General features: G+C 39.3%; 1 protein-coding gene across 1 annotated transcript; it reads left to right on the top strand.

The window, feature by feature from the left end:
* Nucleotides 1–126: 126 nt before the first annotated feature.
* Nucleotides 127–12,965, top strand: LOC140151416 (protein BCCIP homolog). The gene is made up of 7 exons (XM_072173753.1): nt 127–310; nt 7,712–7,786; nt 8,361–8,441; nt 9,234–9,347; nt 10,088–10,275; nt 11,110–11,299; nt 11,756–12,965. Exons 1-7 carry the CDS (start codon nt 149–151, stop codon nt 11,924–11,926), a joined length of 981 nt encoding a protein of 326 aa, XP_072029854.1. The 5' UTR covers nt 127–148; the 3' UTR covers nt 11,927–12,965.
* The last annotated feature ends 4,573 nt before the right edge of the window (nt 12,966–17,538 follow it).

The raw sequence follows: 17,538 nt of genomic DNA, 5'->3' as shown, positions 1-17,538 counted from the left end.
AAATAAAATAGCCCAATAAATATTTTTATTTTTTATAAAGATAAAAATAAATGGTTAATTTGAATGAACCTGGCTTATTTATTAGGTAGCTGGTACAATTTATATATTTTTCTATAATAAGATGTGAACGAGCTTGAAAATATCCAATATGGCGACCTCCAGTAAGAAACGATGTGTGAATTTGACTGAAGAAAAGGATGAGAAAACGCCAGTTTCTAAAGGCACCAGAGATTCTGAAAGTAGTGAGGATGAAGGGGAAGAAGGAGGTTTTGGGTCAGATGATGATTCAGATGTTCCTGAATTGAATGAGGTGAGATATCATGTGAGAAACTTCTAGCGATGTAAGCTTAAAGCTGCCATGGCTGCATGCAATGTAATCCTGTCGAATTTTGCTACCTCCTCCCCCGCTCGCGATATTTTTTTAGCTCACCATATTTGACAAGCTGCTACGGGACGCCAGGTAACCTCGGTATTTTCTTGTCAACCTAACCCTAACCCTAACCTAGTCCGAATAATCAGACCCAGAACAAAATATAAATTTCTGACAGTGACATGATATGATCATGTTCTGGGTCTGAACTGTTAACCTGTTTGCATTCGAAATCTTGATGCCAAATTGGACAAAAGAAGCACATGGTCCTACTTCACAGTTTTTTAATCCCCTATTCATGTTGTGTGAATCACTCTATTGTGGACCATCCTTTTGATACTTGAGTAGTTGGACTTGTAACTTGTAAGCGGAACAGTTTTGACAGGCCTTTTGTCTACCTCTCTGTTTGTAAACAAACGAGGAGGTCGAAATTGTCCTCCTCGGCGAATACGAAAGGCAGCGTAATAGTACGGCACTAACCCTAACCCCTAACCCTTATTACTACTTACTGTACACAAGGTACCTGGCGTCCCTTAGCCGCTTCTAATATTTATATAGTCCAGCTTCTAATATTTATATGGTCTGAGTGATCACGACGTAGTCTTCACCGAGATGAATGTCCAAGCTCAAAGGCGTAAGCCCATACGACACAAGATTCTCTTATGGAAAAGAGCAGATTGGGATGCAATCAGAAGCAGAGTCAAGAAGTGGTCAAAGAATTTTACAGACCAGTACTCAGTTGAAACCCCTGTGGAACAACTATCTGACAAGCTTCAACAAGAACTTGAAGAGGTGCTGACTGACTTGGTTCCTTCTAAATTCAGCTCAACCCGTCATGGCCAACCTTGGCTGAACACTCATACCAAGAGAGCAATCAGACGCAAGAAGCGTGCTTACAGGAAGGCAAGATATACCAGAAAGGAGCGTGATTGGACACGCTTTAACAGACTGAAGAAAGAAACTAAGAAAGTCTGCAGGCAGGCGTACAACAAATACGTTTATGACATCGTAAACAGTGATCCTGGTGGCAACAAAAAGCTGGGAGCAATTGTGAAATCAAAACGCTGTGACCAGCTAGGCGTCTCACCGCTGAAGGAGAAGGGATCCTCCATACAGACCCCAAGCAGAAAGCTGACATACTAAATAGGCAGTTTTCCTCGGTATTCACCAACGACTCTGAATCCGCAATGCCTGACTTGGGTCCCAGCCCTCATCCTCAGTTACCAACATCAAGGTATGCCGCAATGGGGTGACTAAACTGCTTAAGAACTTGAAGCCTCACAAAGCCACAGGACCAGATGGTATCCCATCAAGGCTTCTCAAAGAGACAGCAGAGGAAGTTTCACCAGCACTAACCTTACTGTTCCAAGCTTCAATTGACCAAGGTGTTGTGCCTTCCTCCTGGAAGAAAGCCTCTGTTGTTCCTATATACAAAAAAGGAAGTCGCTCATCAGCAGCTAACTACAGACCGATCTCCCTTACTTCAATCATATGTAAGATGTGCGAGCACATAGTCCATTCTTGCAGTGATAAGACACCTATCGGAGTATAGCATCCTCTCAGATGCCCAGCATGGGTTCCGGAAGAAGCGGTCCTGTGAATCGCAGCTCATAGTCACCCTCAACGACCTGTCGAAAAGCTTGGATGAAAAATCGCAAGTTGATCTTATCCTGCTAGACTTCGAGAAAGCTTTTGATAAAGTGAGTCACCGTCACCTCCTCAGGAAGGCAGAATTCTATGGTGTCCGTGGTAACATCCTGGACTGGACGAGGGACTTTCTGCAAGACAACAAGTCTTACTCGAAGGCCAGAGGAGTGCAGAATCCAAAGTGACATCTGGTGTGCCGCAGGGAAGTGTCCTTGGCCCCCTGTTATTCTTAATATTTATCAACGACATGCCAGACTGCGTCTCCACCTCTACCACCAGGCTTTTCGCCGACGACAGTTTGCTGTACAGACGCATATCTTCTCCTGACGATAGTACACTGCTCCAACACGATCTGGATGCTCTTGTAGAATGGGAATCTAGATGGCTCATGAAGTTCAACGCTACCAAGTGCCAGGTCCTGCGTATCACAATCTTACACCATCCATGGCCACGAGTTGGAACTGGTAGAGTCAGCTAAATATCTTGGTCTACATCTGGATTCCAAACTGAGATTTAGCACACATGTGGATGCAGTATCCAAGAAAGCCAATTCCACCAAAGCCTTCCTGTGTCGCAACCTCAGCCACTGTAGTAAAAACATCAAAGAAACCAGCTACAAGACATTTGTAAGACTCATCCTTGAGTATTCGGCTACTGCATGGGATCCTCATACACAACGAAACACCAACAAGTTGGAACAGGTACAGCGTAGCTCAGCAAGATATGTCACAGGAATATACGACAGAACTGCTAGTGTAACAGCAATGATGGAACAACTTCAGTGGCCCTCACTTGCCTGTCGTCGCCGATCGAGCAGACTCCAGATGATGTACCGAATCAGGTTTGGCCTCATTGACATCGAGTGGTCCAATTATCTTACTCCATCAACATCCAGAACCAGAGGTCATTCATCTCGTTTCCTGTGCCAACACTGCAACTTAGCTGCGTATTCCAACTCCTTCTTCCCAAGAACAACAAGGGACTGGAACAGCTTGGAGAGTGATCCTGCAGCTTTCTCAACCCTCAACGCTTTCAAATCTGCGCTGAGGGCCCAACAACTGTAGCATCTTACAGCCAGCTTTTTACTCGCACATATGTACATATTGCACCCGATGACCCGATATTTTTGCACGTGTTGCTCCACGCATGAGCCACCAACGCAGTGTGATTATCCATATCTATATGTGGTCTGCACTTTAACGAAAGGAAGGAAGGAAAGGAAGTCAATCTAGACAAATTAGTGGTGTCACCCACCACTAATTGCAACAGAATTTTTTTCACTTTTATACATTTTAGAGATGTCCCCTGAACATCATACCAAAAGTATACCGAAATATACTTGGTGGAAAGGTAGTTTTTGGCGGGAAAATGTCATACAGGAGGACAAATTTCAAAATTGCTTTAATCTTTTTAAAAACTATACCAAAGCATTCCTCTAGTCTTAAGGATTCAGAAAAAGTATAGTTTGTCATATCTGTGATGTACCATTCTCAAGTTATAAGCAAAAAGGTCAAAGGTCAAATTTTGGGCTCCACGTGGGTGAACTTCGAAAAAATGCTCCGATCTCCTTAAAAATGGTCTCAATGTGTTCGTCCTTTAAAAACACTCCAAAATAAGAATAGTTTGCCATATCTTGGATGCTTTGTTACCTAGGTAGCAGGGTAAAAGAGGTCATTGACCATTGAACTCTATTGACCCCGACCTAGTTTTCGATGTTACGCATGTAATTAAACAACCTAAACAGTGCAAATATTCTCTAAATGAATTATGTTTGCAAGCCAACAATTTGAGACCATTTTGGTTTAAATCAGACAATTTTTATTTTTTTGACCTCTGTTGAACCCAACATTTGACCTTTGACCTTTTCGGCTATAACTCAAGAACAGTACATGACAGGTATGGCAAACTATATTTTTTCTGAATCCTTATGACTAGAGGAATAATTTGGTATAGTTTTTCAAATGATTGGAGCAATTTTGAAATTTGACCCCTGTATGACCTTTTCCCGCCAAAAACTACCTTTCCACCAAGTATATTTTAGTATACTTTTTGTATGCTGTTCAGGGGACATCTCTGACATTCATAGGAGTGAAAAAAATTCTGTTGCAATTAGTGGTGAGTCAAAACCCACTTTGACTGGACTAATAACAAATGTGGTAAAATCACTTGATTTTTCAGATATATTTTTTGTTATTGAGGTTTGCTTTATTCTGACATGAAATTGAACTTAAATGAAAAACAGTTCGACAATGGACAAAATTCAGACCCCTGTTGGTGCCTGTGCAATGCATGGCTGGGTGTGATATTGTTAGAGTTTTGGCAAGGGTGAAAATAAGTGGGAGACGAGAGCCATTTGGCCCCCAGAAACTGGCCTCTGGTTCCATCTCAATTTTAGTTGACCAGGGGACATTTTTCTCATGAAACTGGCCCCTGGATAGTGAACCAAAAATATCAAATTCAAAGCAACTCTAGTGCTTATTTCCGGGGCTTATTTAACTCATCTAGCACATCTTTATTTTTATTGGCCCCTTGGTGACTTGAATTTGTTGAACCAGGTGCCATTTTTATGTAAAAGTAGGACCATCACTCCTTATTTTTTTCCCCTTGGCTCCTGGTTCATCCAGAGTGGTCCCTGGTTCACTCCAAATCTTGGTGAACTAGGGGCTGACCCATTCCATGTCAACTCCAGGGATGTGCACCGCAGCACCTCTTCATTTTTTCTTTTTCTGTGTGGTGGTAGATATTGATGAGAAAGTAAAATCCGAAAATTTGAGCTTCATACTCCATTTTTGTTTTCCGTGGCATCAATTTGAAATTTAGGGGAATGCAGCATAAAAATGTGTAAAGCCTTGAAAAAGCAAGCGTTTGGAGGTCCATAAATGTATAAAGGAACCCTTTACAACTTTGAAAAGTATGTATCCTGGGATACTTATTTGTGTAGAATTCAAATCTGGCATCAGAAAACTTGTAACTCCTTTACTTTAAAAGATATAGGGCCCTCAAAATGCAACCGTCCATCCAGGACCAACTTTGGGGTCAGAACTCCAAAAGTAAAAATAATTTTACTGTCCATGCCAGTCAGAGCCCTTTGGTAGGACATTACTCTTATCCAATATTGAGCCTATTAGAATACTTTTAGCTGAGATATTACCCATGCAAAACCCCAATTGTACATTTTTTGTACATTTTTACCCCCCTGAAAACCAATGTCAGACAATTTGCCCCACCATCAACTTCAGGTATGTTGAAGATATGTCCTTGGACAACATTTCTGAGAGATATTGGCTTGGGGTCTCGATATACATTCAACACATCACTTAGGTTAGCCTACTCCATAGAGTTGTACACATTTTTGATTTCACCCCCTGTTTCAAATTGATGCCACGGACAAGTCTAAATGGAGTATGAAGCTCAAATTTTCAACATTTCTCATCAATATCTACTACCACACAAAAAAAGAAAAAAATTGAAGAGGTGCTGCGGTGCACATCCCTGGAGTTGACATGGAATGGGTCGGCTCCTTTTTTGCCCAAGTGGCCCCTGGTTCAAGCTCTCTTATTTTCACCCTTGTTCGGTGGTCTACAGTTTAGTACATATATGGTTCTGATTTAAGGGGGTACTACACCCATGTGGTAAATTTTGTGACAATTTTGCATTTTCTCAAAAATAATAACACACTGGTAACAAAAGTTATGTATATTATTGGGGCAAGGAATCCAATTACTACACTGAAATTTCAGTGACTCAAGACAAGCGGTTCAGTATATATGATAGGAAATGAGGTACATCCTAGCGGTACCTTATTTCTTATCATAAATAACAAACTGCTTGCCTTGGGTCACTGAAATTCCAGTGTAGTAATTGGATTCCTTGCCCCTATACATAACTTTTGTTACCACTGTGTTATTAGTTTTTGAGAAAAATGCAAAAATAGACACAAAATTATCGAGGGGTGTAGTACCCCCTTAATTCGAAGTGTTAAAATCGGGTTAATCAGATTCAGATATGTCATTTAAATCAATATCAGGAATGGATGATTTTCGTAATTGATAGTTACTACCCAATTTATAAATTTGCAAAGAACTACTATCTTATCTTGTCTTCTTGTCTTGTGCTGATACTACCCAACACAGTCCCCCAGTCAATTGAATTTAGCCACAGATTTTTCATTAAAATACCCAAGTACTCACTCTAATTTGTTCATCAAACTTGTCCACATGTATGTGCTTGTAATAAGCATTACCGGTATATGCAGTAAATTGAAGTGAAATTGCCACAAAAGATGAAAATAATACATCAGAAATAAATACATTTAAATTTTCTTGAGAAGTCTAGCCATGAATTTGCTCACCGATAGCTTCACATTTGAGGCTAGAGACCATTGCATTGAAAATCTAGTTAGATCACTGAAGCATGATACCATGTAAAGTAGTGGAAGGTCAGTAAACACGGCCGATTAGTGATCACGATGGGTGATCGCATCATTAAATGTTGCTCAAATTGCACTTCAAAAATATTTTAGACTGTTTAGAATATTGACCAACCTTTATGCAAAAGATACAGTTGACTCATCAAAATAACTTTGATCCCAATTTCAACATTAACAGTGTAAATAATATCCATTGCAAAAAATGTCAATGATGACTGACCAAAAAATTATAGCAATGGACTCTAACATCAAATGTGTTACTATCATGCAAATTTGAAGCAAAAGTTCTCGAGTAAATGTATGACACTAAAATCATATTCATGTTATTGTTAATCGGGTAATCCGTGTATTCCAACCGTTGAAGATAGCTATGAATAATTAAGCAGCTGACGTATTTACAAAATGTAGGATGTAGTTTTTCACGCAAAACACTGCATCCTTAAGACTAATAAAAGTTTGTAAATATGTTGTCAGATTAATTTTTCATAGGTACCTTGAACAGTTACCATTATACTTTATATTTCAACGTGAATGGGCCAATGAATATTTATTCTGGATTAATTTAAAGGAGTATTTTACAATTTCAAGTATACAATGTAGGTAAGAAGTGCAACAATCTGTGTGATTAATATTACGGCAAATGGTCCAGGAGGCTGTTTACTTTTTTCGCAAAACGGCTGTAATTCAAATTGCATGGCGACACTTCTGCATATATACGGATCTGCCTCCCGGGGCGTTACTCTCACACAAAAGTGCCTCCCACCCACGTCCGAACACCTCTGAAATGCACCCTTAATGGCGAGTTTTCACATAACCAAATTGCACCCCTTAATGGCGAAACATATAATCCTACCCTAAATGGTGTAGCACATGCAAAAACCATACCCTAAATGGCGTCAACTGAGAAATATCTATATTGAAACCCTAAGTGGCGTAAACAAGGAAATGAGCTAATTTGATACCTAAGGTGTCTTTTTGATGTTGCAGACATATAGATACTGAAGAAAACATGCTCAAAAGTAACAAGAATCAATTAAAAAGTGGTGATTTTGATCAAATTAGTGCAAACTCACTCAAACAATAATATTACTAACCCTAAACGCTAAGGATTTGGCTGAAAAAGGACCCTAAATGGTGATGCCTTCTGAAAAAGTACCCTTTTTTCAAAAAAGGCGTTGACGCGCTGTGTGGTGAAAAACATACCCACAGTGTTGATGAGTGTGTATTCACTGTTTAATATTTTACTTTGTTGGTTTGTTTTGAAGGAAATTCAAGTTGAGTTTGAAGCTCTTCCTCCTCATCCGGATGATTTCCATGGAATCAAACGACTGCTTCAACAGGTAAATGATTAGGCATGGATACAGATCACAGATACAGATCTTAAAAACATGATTTTCAAGTTTGGGCATGTTTCTATTTGATTTTTCGAGAATGGCACATCCGATACCCATAAAAATGGTGCCATTTTAAAGCTAAGATAATCAGCTTTCATCTTGTATGAATAACTCAAATTTTATTTTCCCAATCAAGAGGTCCCTTTTGATGTGATGGCACACATTTTGTCTAGCATTGTAGTTTACAAACATCCTACCTTTATCATCTGACTGCCTGCTGCAATGATGTATGTATTATTCCCTGATAGCTAAATGCACTACACTTCAATGGGACCACAATCAAAATTGTCATGTTGGCTCCAATTGCCAGGCATGATGTGCATGATAAACTGGGAACCAGCATGATCTTTTGCCACATCTTTTGTGACATAGAAAGTGTCCAACTTAGAGGAGAGCTGTATTCAGTTGTATTCAGGGATATGAATCCCTAGGTAAGAGTCAATCATATGTTTGTATGAGAACAGGCCCTAACATGCAGCTTGAACTTTGTAAAATTAAATGTTTTTGTGTTATTTTGCAGCTATTTCTGAAGAGTAAAGTGAATTTATCAACTCTCATAGACATCATCCTAGGTCAGAGTCATGTGGGCAGCGTGATAAAGGTATGGATTGGATCATGTCAGATAATTCATTCAACTTTTGTGCAAGAATTTATTATGTGCAAGAATTTATTAAAGCAATTTACTTAACTATATCATGATTTTGAAAGCAACATATCAATATGGATACTTTGCTTCCTTGCTAATTAATAGTGACCAGCAAACACAAGCACAAAATCATTTCCTAAATTGAAAACTCTGAATGTAATGTCATTTGAAATGTGAGATTGTTTTAGTTTTCTTCCAATACTTCTCAAAACTGTATACCCTAAAACAGGGGTTCTCAATGAATTTGTTTCAAGGGCCAAATTGTGTTGAACAATAATGCTGAAGGGCCACAAAAAAAATCAATAGAGCGTTATGTCTTAGCGGGTGGGGTCCAGGGGCTGCCTTAAGGCCCTTGGAAGCTGAGAGGTTTAACCTATTTTTTACACAAATTTTGCATGAAAAAACATTTTGATTTTCCCCAATATTTTTTTTGAATTAATTTTTTTTAAATTAGGGCCCTAAAACCTTGTCTACAAGCATATAGATTGTTTTTGATGAAAGCTAGTTTAATACGAAGCAGCCATATATATGCCAATACAATTGATTTGTCTTACTACGCTTGTTTGTATATGCTTGTGTTGGTAATTTATTTGCTCAAACTCCATAATATTATAATTTTGTCGATGGATGGCGCCTGGATTATTTAGCTTTCAGCAAAAGCACTCTATATGCTTGTAGATGAGGTTTTACGGTATTGCAAATGCTGTAGATTACTAATGCTTTCTCTATTTTAATATTGTTACACAGCAAAGTGCTGACCAGTTGGCTGAGTTAGATTTAGACTCTGATGAAAGTGATGAGGATCAGGATGGAGACAATATTTTTGGGTTTATAACAGTTATCAATATCACTAGTAAGAAGGTAAGTTACACACCCACCCATTTACATGTAATTGTAACTGTACATGTAGGTGATGTGAAGCAGTTCATTTCCCTTCCTTTCCTTTCCTACCTTCTGACGTGAGTTGTGGGACTGGTGGGTTAAAGTGGCATCAATCCCCAAGGGAGAAGGAGTGGCTTTTACATGTTTAAACATGCTGGTACTCTTTGAAATATTTGAAAGTACTTCAATGTTATTTATTGATGAATGAGTATGGAATTTAATGTTACAATATATATCGTTTAAAAGTGTTTGGATTTGTTATGATAGATGTCGGTATCGCCTGTCAGTTGTGATCCATTCCCTGGGTGCCCTGGAACCTGTGGAACATAAGCTGTGACATAATGGGGTATTTGGTATGAACAGGGACCACCAACAGAGCCCCATGTTTGGGATTGTAATGTGGATTAAAATACACCTGCACTAAGCTGAAAATAACAAAATTATAAACAAATAACTTAAATAGACATTTTTAAGATTTGTATTTTGTAAAACCATGTACCAAAAACATAATGCACTTTTGGTATATCACTTTAACAAACTTTCTCCATGGGTAGAAGAGCTGAGGTTTGGTTTGGGAAATTGGGATTCACCAAATAGGATTGTCAACCGAATGGATCATGGTCTGGGCTTTGAAGGGAATGTGACTCCTTTAAAATTTGAATCCCTATGCATTGCAATGGAATCTAACTCTGTTTATTATTTTCATCTAATCATTTTAGAATGAAGGATGCATCCAAGAAATCAAGACTCTACTAGATGAACGATGCAGCCAGTGTGAGTCAGCAAGTAAAGCTTCTGAATTCTCTCACTTGTTAAACAACAGCTCACATAGCATTGGTTTACTCATTAATGAGAGATTTGTCAACATTCCACCACAGCTTGCCCCACCATTGCATAACAGCTTACAGTAAGTCATATTTATATTGCTAGTGGTGTTTGTTTGTTATCTACCATGAGTTTATGATCAGAGGGAAATAAAACATCCATCTGATCTCCCACACATCCTGAACAACTGTAAATGGCATACAGTGCATTGTATTTTGCTACAAAATAAGGACACACAACTGTCAACATATTTGTCTATTTAAATGTAACCCTATAGGGCCTACCTGCAATTAGGGGAGTATCCTATTTTTTCCCTTTATTGCTGCAATGGAATGCAGATAACATCATGTCCTCCCCCACACTTTAAAATATCCATGCTGATGAAGTCTGACCATGTGTGTCTGCCACAGACGAGAGTGAAACAGGCCGCGTGCAACCAGTCAAAGGCCCTGTGTATTGTATGCTGCCAGTTCTCGCATATTCAAGAAGGCCGATTGTTTGATCATACCGTGTCTGACAATCACATCAGCATTGCATGCCTTCGCGCAAACCCGATAGAGCGTTGCGTGCCATAAAAATATGCGGTAAGTACGTAGCAGTTTTGCCTGTCGTATTTCATGGAACAATCGGCCCTCATTATCGGATGATGTGGAGACTTTGACTGGTTACACGCGATCTGTTTCTTTCTCGTCTGTGGTGTCTGCATTCAAACTTAAACTGTAAGTCTTAGTAGGAGGTTATGTGATCAGCCATAGTAGTATATTTTTTGCACATGTTGTTTCTATGTGTCAAAGTTAATTCCAGAAGGAAAAATACATATAATTTTGCCAAGTATAAACAAATACAGAAGTACTCAAACTTGATGACACACTTTTAATAACATATAAATTGTTAATTTAATGATTGTCATATGCAGGAAGGATGTGACTACAGCAGCTGTCAAGAATTCCAAGTTCAAATTTGATTACTACCTACTTCTCAGTAAAACATACAAAGATGCCATTAGTCCTGAGCAGGGAAGTAGTAAGAAGAAATCCAAAGGAACCAAGATTGCAGAGAGTGATCAGCTTATGTTTGCCAATGCTGAAGATGAATATTTCCACAAGGTCAGTGTGTTATATGATTGAGAATATATGTTTGTTTGAAGTATGAAATAATCTCCACTGTGTAGAAGTTAATATTTTGATTTTGCTATACAGCATGGTCATCATTTTAGCCTCAGTAACCACCAAATACAAAAATGGCTCCCCTGCAATCCACATTTGCTAGTATCACTTCATTCATTGACATGGCTTTAGGCAGCTATTTCATTTAATGAGAGAGGAAAAAACTTGAAACTGATCAGTACATTGGTGTTACAACCAACATCGGTAATGATGGCATGTAAATCCACGTCACAGAAGAGAGAGAGGGAGAGAGATTATGAAAAGAAAAGTACAAGTCAACAACCCAATTGACGAATTCCTATGCTACAAAAATATTGATTGGTAGTAGAACAATTAAAGTTATTAATCTGTTAAAATCACTGACATCATCTTTGCATTTTATTATTTTTATCTCAGGAATCTGTGATATCATTTGACTACCCCGTGACAGATGAGAGTGACACAGCATTGGGTGGAAAGTGGACATTTGATGATGCTGAAATGAGGACATTTAGGACTGTTATGATAGTCCCTGCATCAAAGATGCAACATATTTTAACACAAATAGAGGACAATCTAACAATGTGATCACTATATAGTTTCCAGTAAGGCACAACATCTTTTTTGGTCCTATAGGGCTATCGGCGCCCGAAGAGGTACCGATGGCACTTTTTATTTTACCCTGAACATTTGTACAGTGCATTTGTTTTTAAAATAACACTATGCAAATGTTCATTATAATGCTTGATACAATGTATTACATCTCCATTGAGCGATGTTTAGAGTTATCGGTACCTAACCGGGCACCGATAGTTCGATAGGACCAAATTGGATGTGGTGCCTAAGCCTACACACATAGTATACATCAAGTCACTTCTTCTCTCAAAGAAGATAATTCTTATGCATTATTTATCTTGATATTTTGAAGGTAACATTATTACAGATCATGGTGCTGAAAATTTCTCTGAATGTTAAACACCCATCAAAATTATGAATAAAATACATGATCAATGAGTCTTTGAAACATAGATGACCCGGTATTTAGGAATGTGTTGTACCTCTCAAATAATGATCTTTGAATATAACTACTAGCAATGTGTGAATTGGGTTCAACTGTTCTTTCATTCATACCAGCAATGCCATTTTGTATCCATTCCAGGACCACACCCAAATGTGGGAAACACTAATAAAAGAACATACTTTTGGTTCCCAAGAAAATAAACAATTATAGCTATTTCCTTTATTCTTTGCATCTAGAGTTGGTGCTAATGCATGTATACATTTGTGAACCATACAAACAATACTTGTTGGATTATTGTTACATTGGAATGTGATCATGATTTACTATTAGTGTACCAAAGTATCTTGGCAAGATACTTTGGCCTTTACCAAGATCAGCACCTGGGTCATCATTGGAAAAGAACTGGGTCACACCAGTTTTTAAATCCTTGAGAATGGCTATTTTGAGCTATAACCATGTTGATGATAATGAAAGATAATGGTGTCTAAATACGGTTATTAAGATGCAATTATATAAAGAAACAGTTGATTAAAATAGGGTTACAACAATGGCAGTGTCCTCCTGTCTGTGATTTGCTTGCTATACCATTGATAAATTCATAGAATGTCAAGTTCATTTACTCTGTTGTAGAAAACCGGTGAAAGGCATTAAAACAAAGTGCATTTAAAACAAGAGTGACAACACTAAGAATTCTGACTCTGCAGCCTCTGCAAGTGGTAAAAGTCAACAACAAAAAAATGGGGGGGGAGTGGTTGCAGGGTTTAGCAGTTCTCTGTATATAGCCAAGGTCTATGATACAGCATGGTGTTTGGATTGCCATAGTCTAAAGGCTCTATAGTAACTAGTATCAGCCTACGTTATTTGCTTCATCAAGTCAAGAGTTTGTCAAAGTATGATATAGCCTGGGTGATAATAGTGGCAAGTGTCGTAAAAGGTGGAGAGAGAATGAAGTATATTTTATATTTATTTGAAGTAATTCCAGTTCAGAGCACATCTCACAACATAGGTAACTAAGAAATCAAATTTAATTTTACTATTGTTATACTACAGATCAAGAGTAAAAGCTTTTATGAAAAGCAAGTACAAGAATCTTGTGTTTTGGCTTATATTACTGGAAATTTAAAGTCTAGTTCAGAGAACATCTTACGACGCAGTTGAAAAGTACTGTAGCTACAAAAATTATACATCAACTTTACTATTGCTATACTACATATAAAAGCTTTTAGAATATTTTATTTTTCTATAATGAAAAGCAAGCACAAAAACCCTAAGTTGACCTGAAATGTGAAATGCCATCCCATACCTGGTGTACAAGAAATTTCCAAAAGTCCTTTCAGTATTGCATGGTATCTCAGAAGAGTTTGGAAGAAGGGCAAAATCCCCCTGTCATGGAGAATTGGAGAAGCAGTTCTGATACCAAAAGAGGATGATACATCAAGGCAAGAACTGTTTAGAAAAATAATTTTGACAAATGTTAAGCGGGAATATGTTCTTCCAAGTGCTTGCAAATCGCCTGTTGTCCTATATGACAAAAAAATGGCTATATAGACCAAGTCATCCAGAAGGGATTTCTACCAGTTATAGCAGGTTGCGTTGAACACACTCAAGCCCTGATGGAGACCCTCCTTGATGCTAAACAGAATGCTCGTGAGATTGTTGTAGCATGGCTGGACCTGACTAATGCATATGGATCGGTTGCTCATAACCTGATCCAATTTGCACTGGAATGGTATAACGTCCCATTTACCACTCGTGAGCTAATCTTTAATTACTATGACGAGCTGTTTGTAAGAGTAAGAGTGAGAACCCAGAAATGGACCTCAGATTGGTTTATGTACCAAATTGGCTTATTCAAGGATGTCCACTCTCCGTTGTGCTCTACCTAATGGTATTCAACCTCCTATTGGACTTACTGAAAACCAAGTAAGATCAAGGATACCAGTTGAAGAACACAGACTTCAAACAGTCCCAGAAAGCATACGCAGATGACCTGACAATTATAGCAGGAAGTGTTGATGGATGTAGAGAACTTCTCACCCTAGTCGAAACCTTCCTGAAGTGGACCAGAATGATGAGCTAAACCTACTAAATGAAGAAGTCAAACACTGTCAGGACAACTGGAAGGACATCAACAACCTATGCACCATATGACCCACAACTTCACATCAGTGGGAAGGACATCCCGTTTATCCACCAATCATCCATGCGATTTCTCGGTCAAGTCCAAACTGAAGACTCTCCTAGAGAGAGTAAACAATGACCAAGTCAACAGTATCGCTAAGATGTGGATATATGAAAACCACATTGTGAGCAGGATATCTTGGGAATTCATCATCTACTGCTTCCCAGTGTCATTCGCCCAAAGTCTTCAAGCTGTGGCTACACGCTACCTCAAGAGATGGGCAGGCCTGCCGAAATGCGCCAACACCTCTGTTCTCTACAGAAAGAGAGACAACAAGGGCCTTCAACTGAAAGCTTTAACAACGCATTTCAAATGTATGCAGTTGGTGAAGTACCACATCATGAAATACTCTGTGGACGAGGAGACACAGTTCATCTATGGTCACATAGAGCAGAGACAGAGAGGAAAGAAACAGTGGAATGGTATGAAAGAGTGGTATGAAAGAGCTGCATGAAAGAGAAAGACATCTTTTTATCAACGAGCTATGCAGAGGGCAACATGGTCGCCAGGGCCTGGGCTTCATCAAGGGTCAGAAACGCCAAGAGCAGATGTCTAAGAAAGCAAAGGAGCACGCTATCATCCATTACCAAAGATGTCTCTGAAGAGCACCTACTTGTCTCTTTATGGCAAAACAAGGGCGCTTCCTCGGATGGGAAACAGCCATCATGGCCATGCACATGGACACAAAATGGAATAGTCTCCTCTACTCCTGGTCACCTGAGATGCTGAAATTTTACCTCAACTCAATCCAAGACACACTACCCTCACCTGCCAACTTGAAGACCTGGAACAAACACCCCTAGGTCAGTGTACTCTCTGTGGCTACAACTGCTGCACAATGCTGCACATATTCAACTGCTGCCAGTACTCTCTTAGAACAGGCCGTTACAACTGGAGACATGACATGGTACTCCGAGAGATAGTCCACCAACTAGTTCCTGCTGTTTTGAAAGCTAGATGTGGGACAGTAGGCTGACGGAGATCACCAGAAAGTCACCGGCATTTCATTCAGAACTGAGACTGAAACAAAGTACAGAAATGTAGCATGGCACAGAACCCAGAAAGACAACATCATCCAAAGCTGTGAGGACTGGCAAGTAGTGTGGGATGAAGACAATCGCCCAGCTATGTTCCCCCCAGAGATAGTGACAACATCGAAAAGGCCAGACATAAATGTCTACTCACCATCAGATTAAAGCAAGGCATCATAATTGAACTCACAGTACCTGCTGAGGAGAACTTAGCAAAGGCCAACCACAGAAAGAAAATGAAGTATGACGGTCTAATCCAGGAAGGACAAGCAGCAGGATGGGAACTGAAATACTTCCCAGTAGAGGTGGGATCAAGAGGATTCATAAACAACACATTTCGAACCTGCTTCAAGTTCTTTGGCCTCACAAACAAAGAAACCAAAAAAGGCACTGGATACTGTGGCGAGAACAGCATTAAGAGCAACATACACTGGCTTGCACGCAACAACAGACACTTTGGAAACTGGGAATTGGTGAATCGTTCGTATATGCCACCACTCGACCTTACTGCCTGACCTGAAGTTGAATAAATGACCAAGCTTTACTTCCCTACATAGGACCAGGATCTTGTGACCAGCGTAACCTCTAAGTTGAACTTGCACACATCAAGATGTTCCAGCAGTGCAAGTCCTGCCTGCAGATCCATGACAAAGGGTTTGCTTGGTCTACCAAGGGGTTGTGGCTTGGCACGTTGGTTTCAACACCTTATATCAACAGTTACTGGTCTGAAAGAAGGGAGTAGCCACTACTGTAATGTGATTCCCTGATGTCAACAGTTGCTGCACTGGAGAGGAGGGTTCCGGGAACAAAGCGCTGAACCCACCACCGCCCGTCCCAAGTCGGGGCAGTGCAGCAGAATGTTGGATCACTGAATGGGTCTTTAAGAGCACACGTCTAATTAGTCAATTGGAAAAAGTCATTAGCCACTGCAAGTAATTTTTCTTGTTTTTCTTTACCTTTTTGAATAGTATTGGTGGTCAGTTAATAATAAGCTTATTTGAAAAATCGAATCACTGACCTTCTCACATCATAAACCTACTCAAATCTTTGATAATGGATTACCTAACAATGATTTACCTAACCTGCCAAAGCAAACGTGTTGGTTCATCAGTAAGTGGCGCCATAGCGCGACCAATTCACAATTACTTTGTAACCATGGTAACCACCTTTCCAATTAAGAAAACAACTCTCTGTTGTTATTTTCCCTTTGCCTTGGATGAATTAATCAGTCGGCATTAAGTTTGATCCAAACTGAAAGAACTCAACCTAATGCTCTATCATTTCTTCGAGCGGATGATTTTTCTTTATGTAGGGCCGCCTATATTAGATTCATATAACTTCATGGCACCTACCTTATCATGTCAATTGTCTATTATAACCTTAGGCTAATCTCGTTTAATTTTTCTTTGTCGAAATAATGTCATCACTATCAACTACACAAGCCCAATTTTCTCACACAGAGTCAAATGTTTCAACTTTAGCACCAGGCCTAGAGTTCTCTCCCAAGACAGTTGCTGAGATATCACTAGCATCGACAAAAATATTTATTGGAATAATCGGTTTTCTGGGCAATTCTAGCGTCTGCCTCGTCATTGACAAAATGCGCTCTTCTGATCAGCAGAACTCTACCAACAGACTGATTGTGTCACAAGCTGTTATTGACCTTCTGGCGTCTCTTGTTCTCATCACGACGACATTTTTGGAGTTATTTCCCCCAAAACCTCCTTCAATTTTTGTTCTGGGTTATCTATTCTGCGTCATCTGGTACCATCGCACATCTATGTTTGTCATGTTCGCCATTTCCACATTCAATTTGGTAGCCATTTCATTGGAAAGGTACATAGCTGTTTTGCATTCCACATGGTACAGAAAAAAATTCGCGCGGAAGAAGATGACCATTATATTCATAGCTATGGTGTGGCTTTTTGCTCCATTGCTCGAAATGATTTTGGCATTTACACAATAT

Source organism: Amphiura filiformis, chromosome 1, assembly GCF_039555335.1.
Source record: "Amphiura filiformis chromosome 1, Afil_fr2py, whole genome shotgun sequence".
NCBI classification, from domain to species: domain Eukaryota; kingdom Metazoa; phylum Echinodermata; class Ophiuroidea; order Amphilepidida; family Amphiuridae; genus Amphiura; species Amphiura filiformis.
This window is presented reverse-complemented; position numbering and strand designations above follow the sequence as displayed.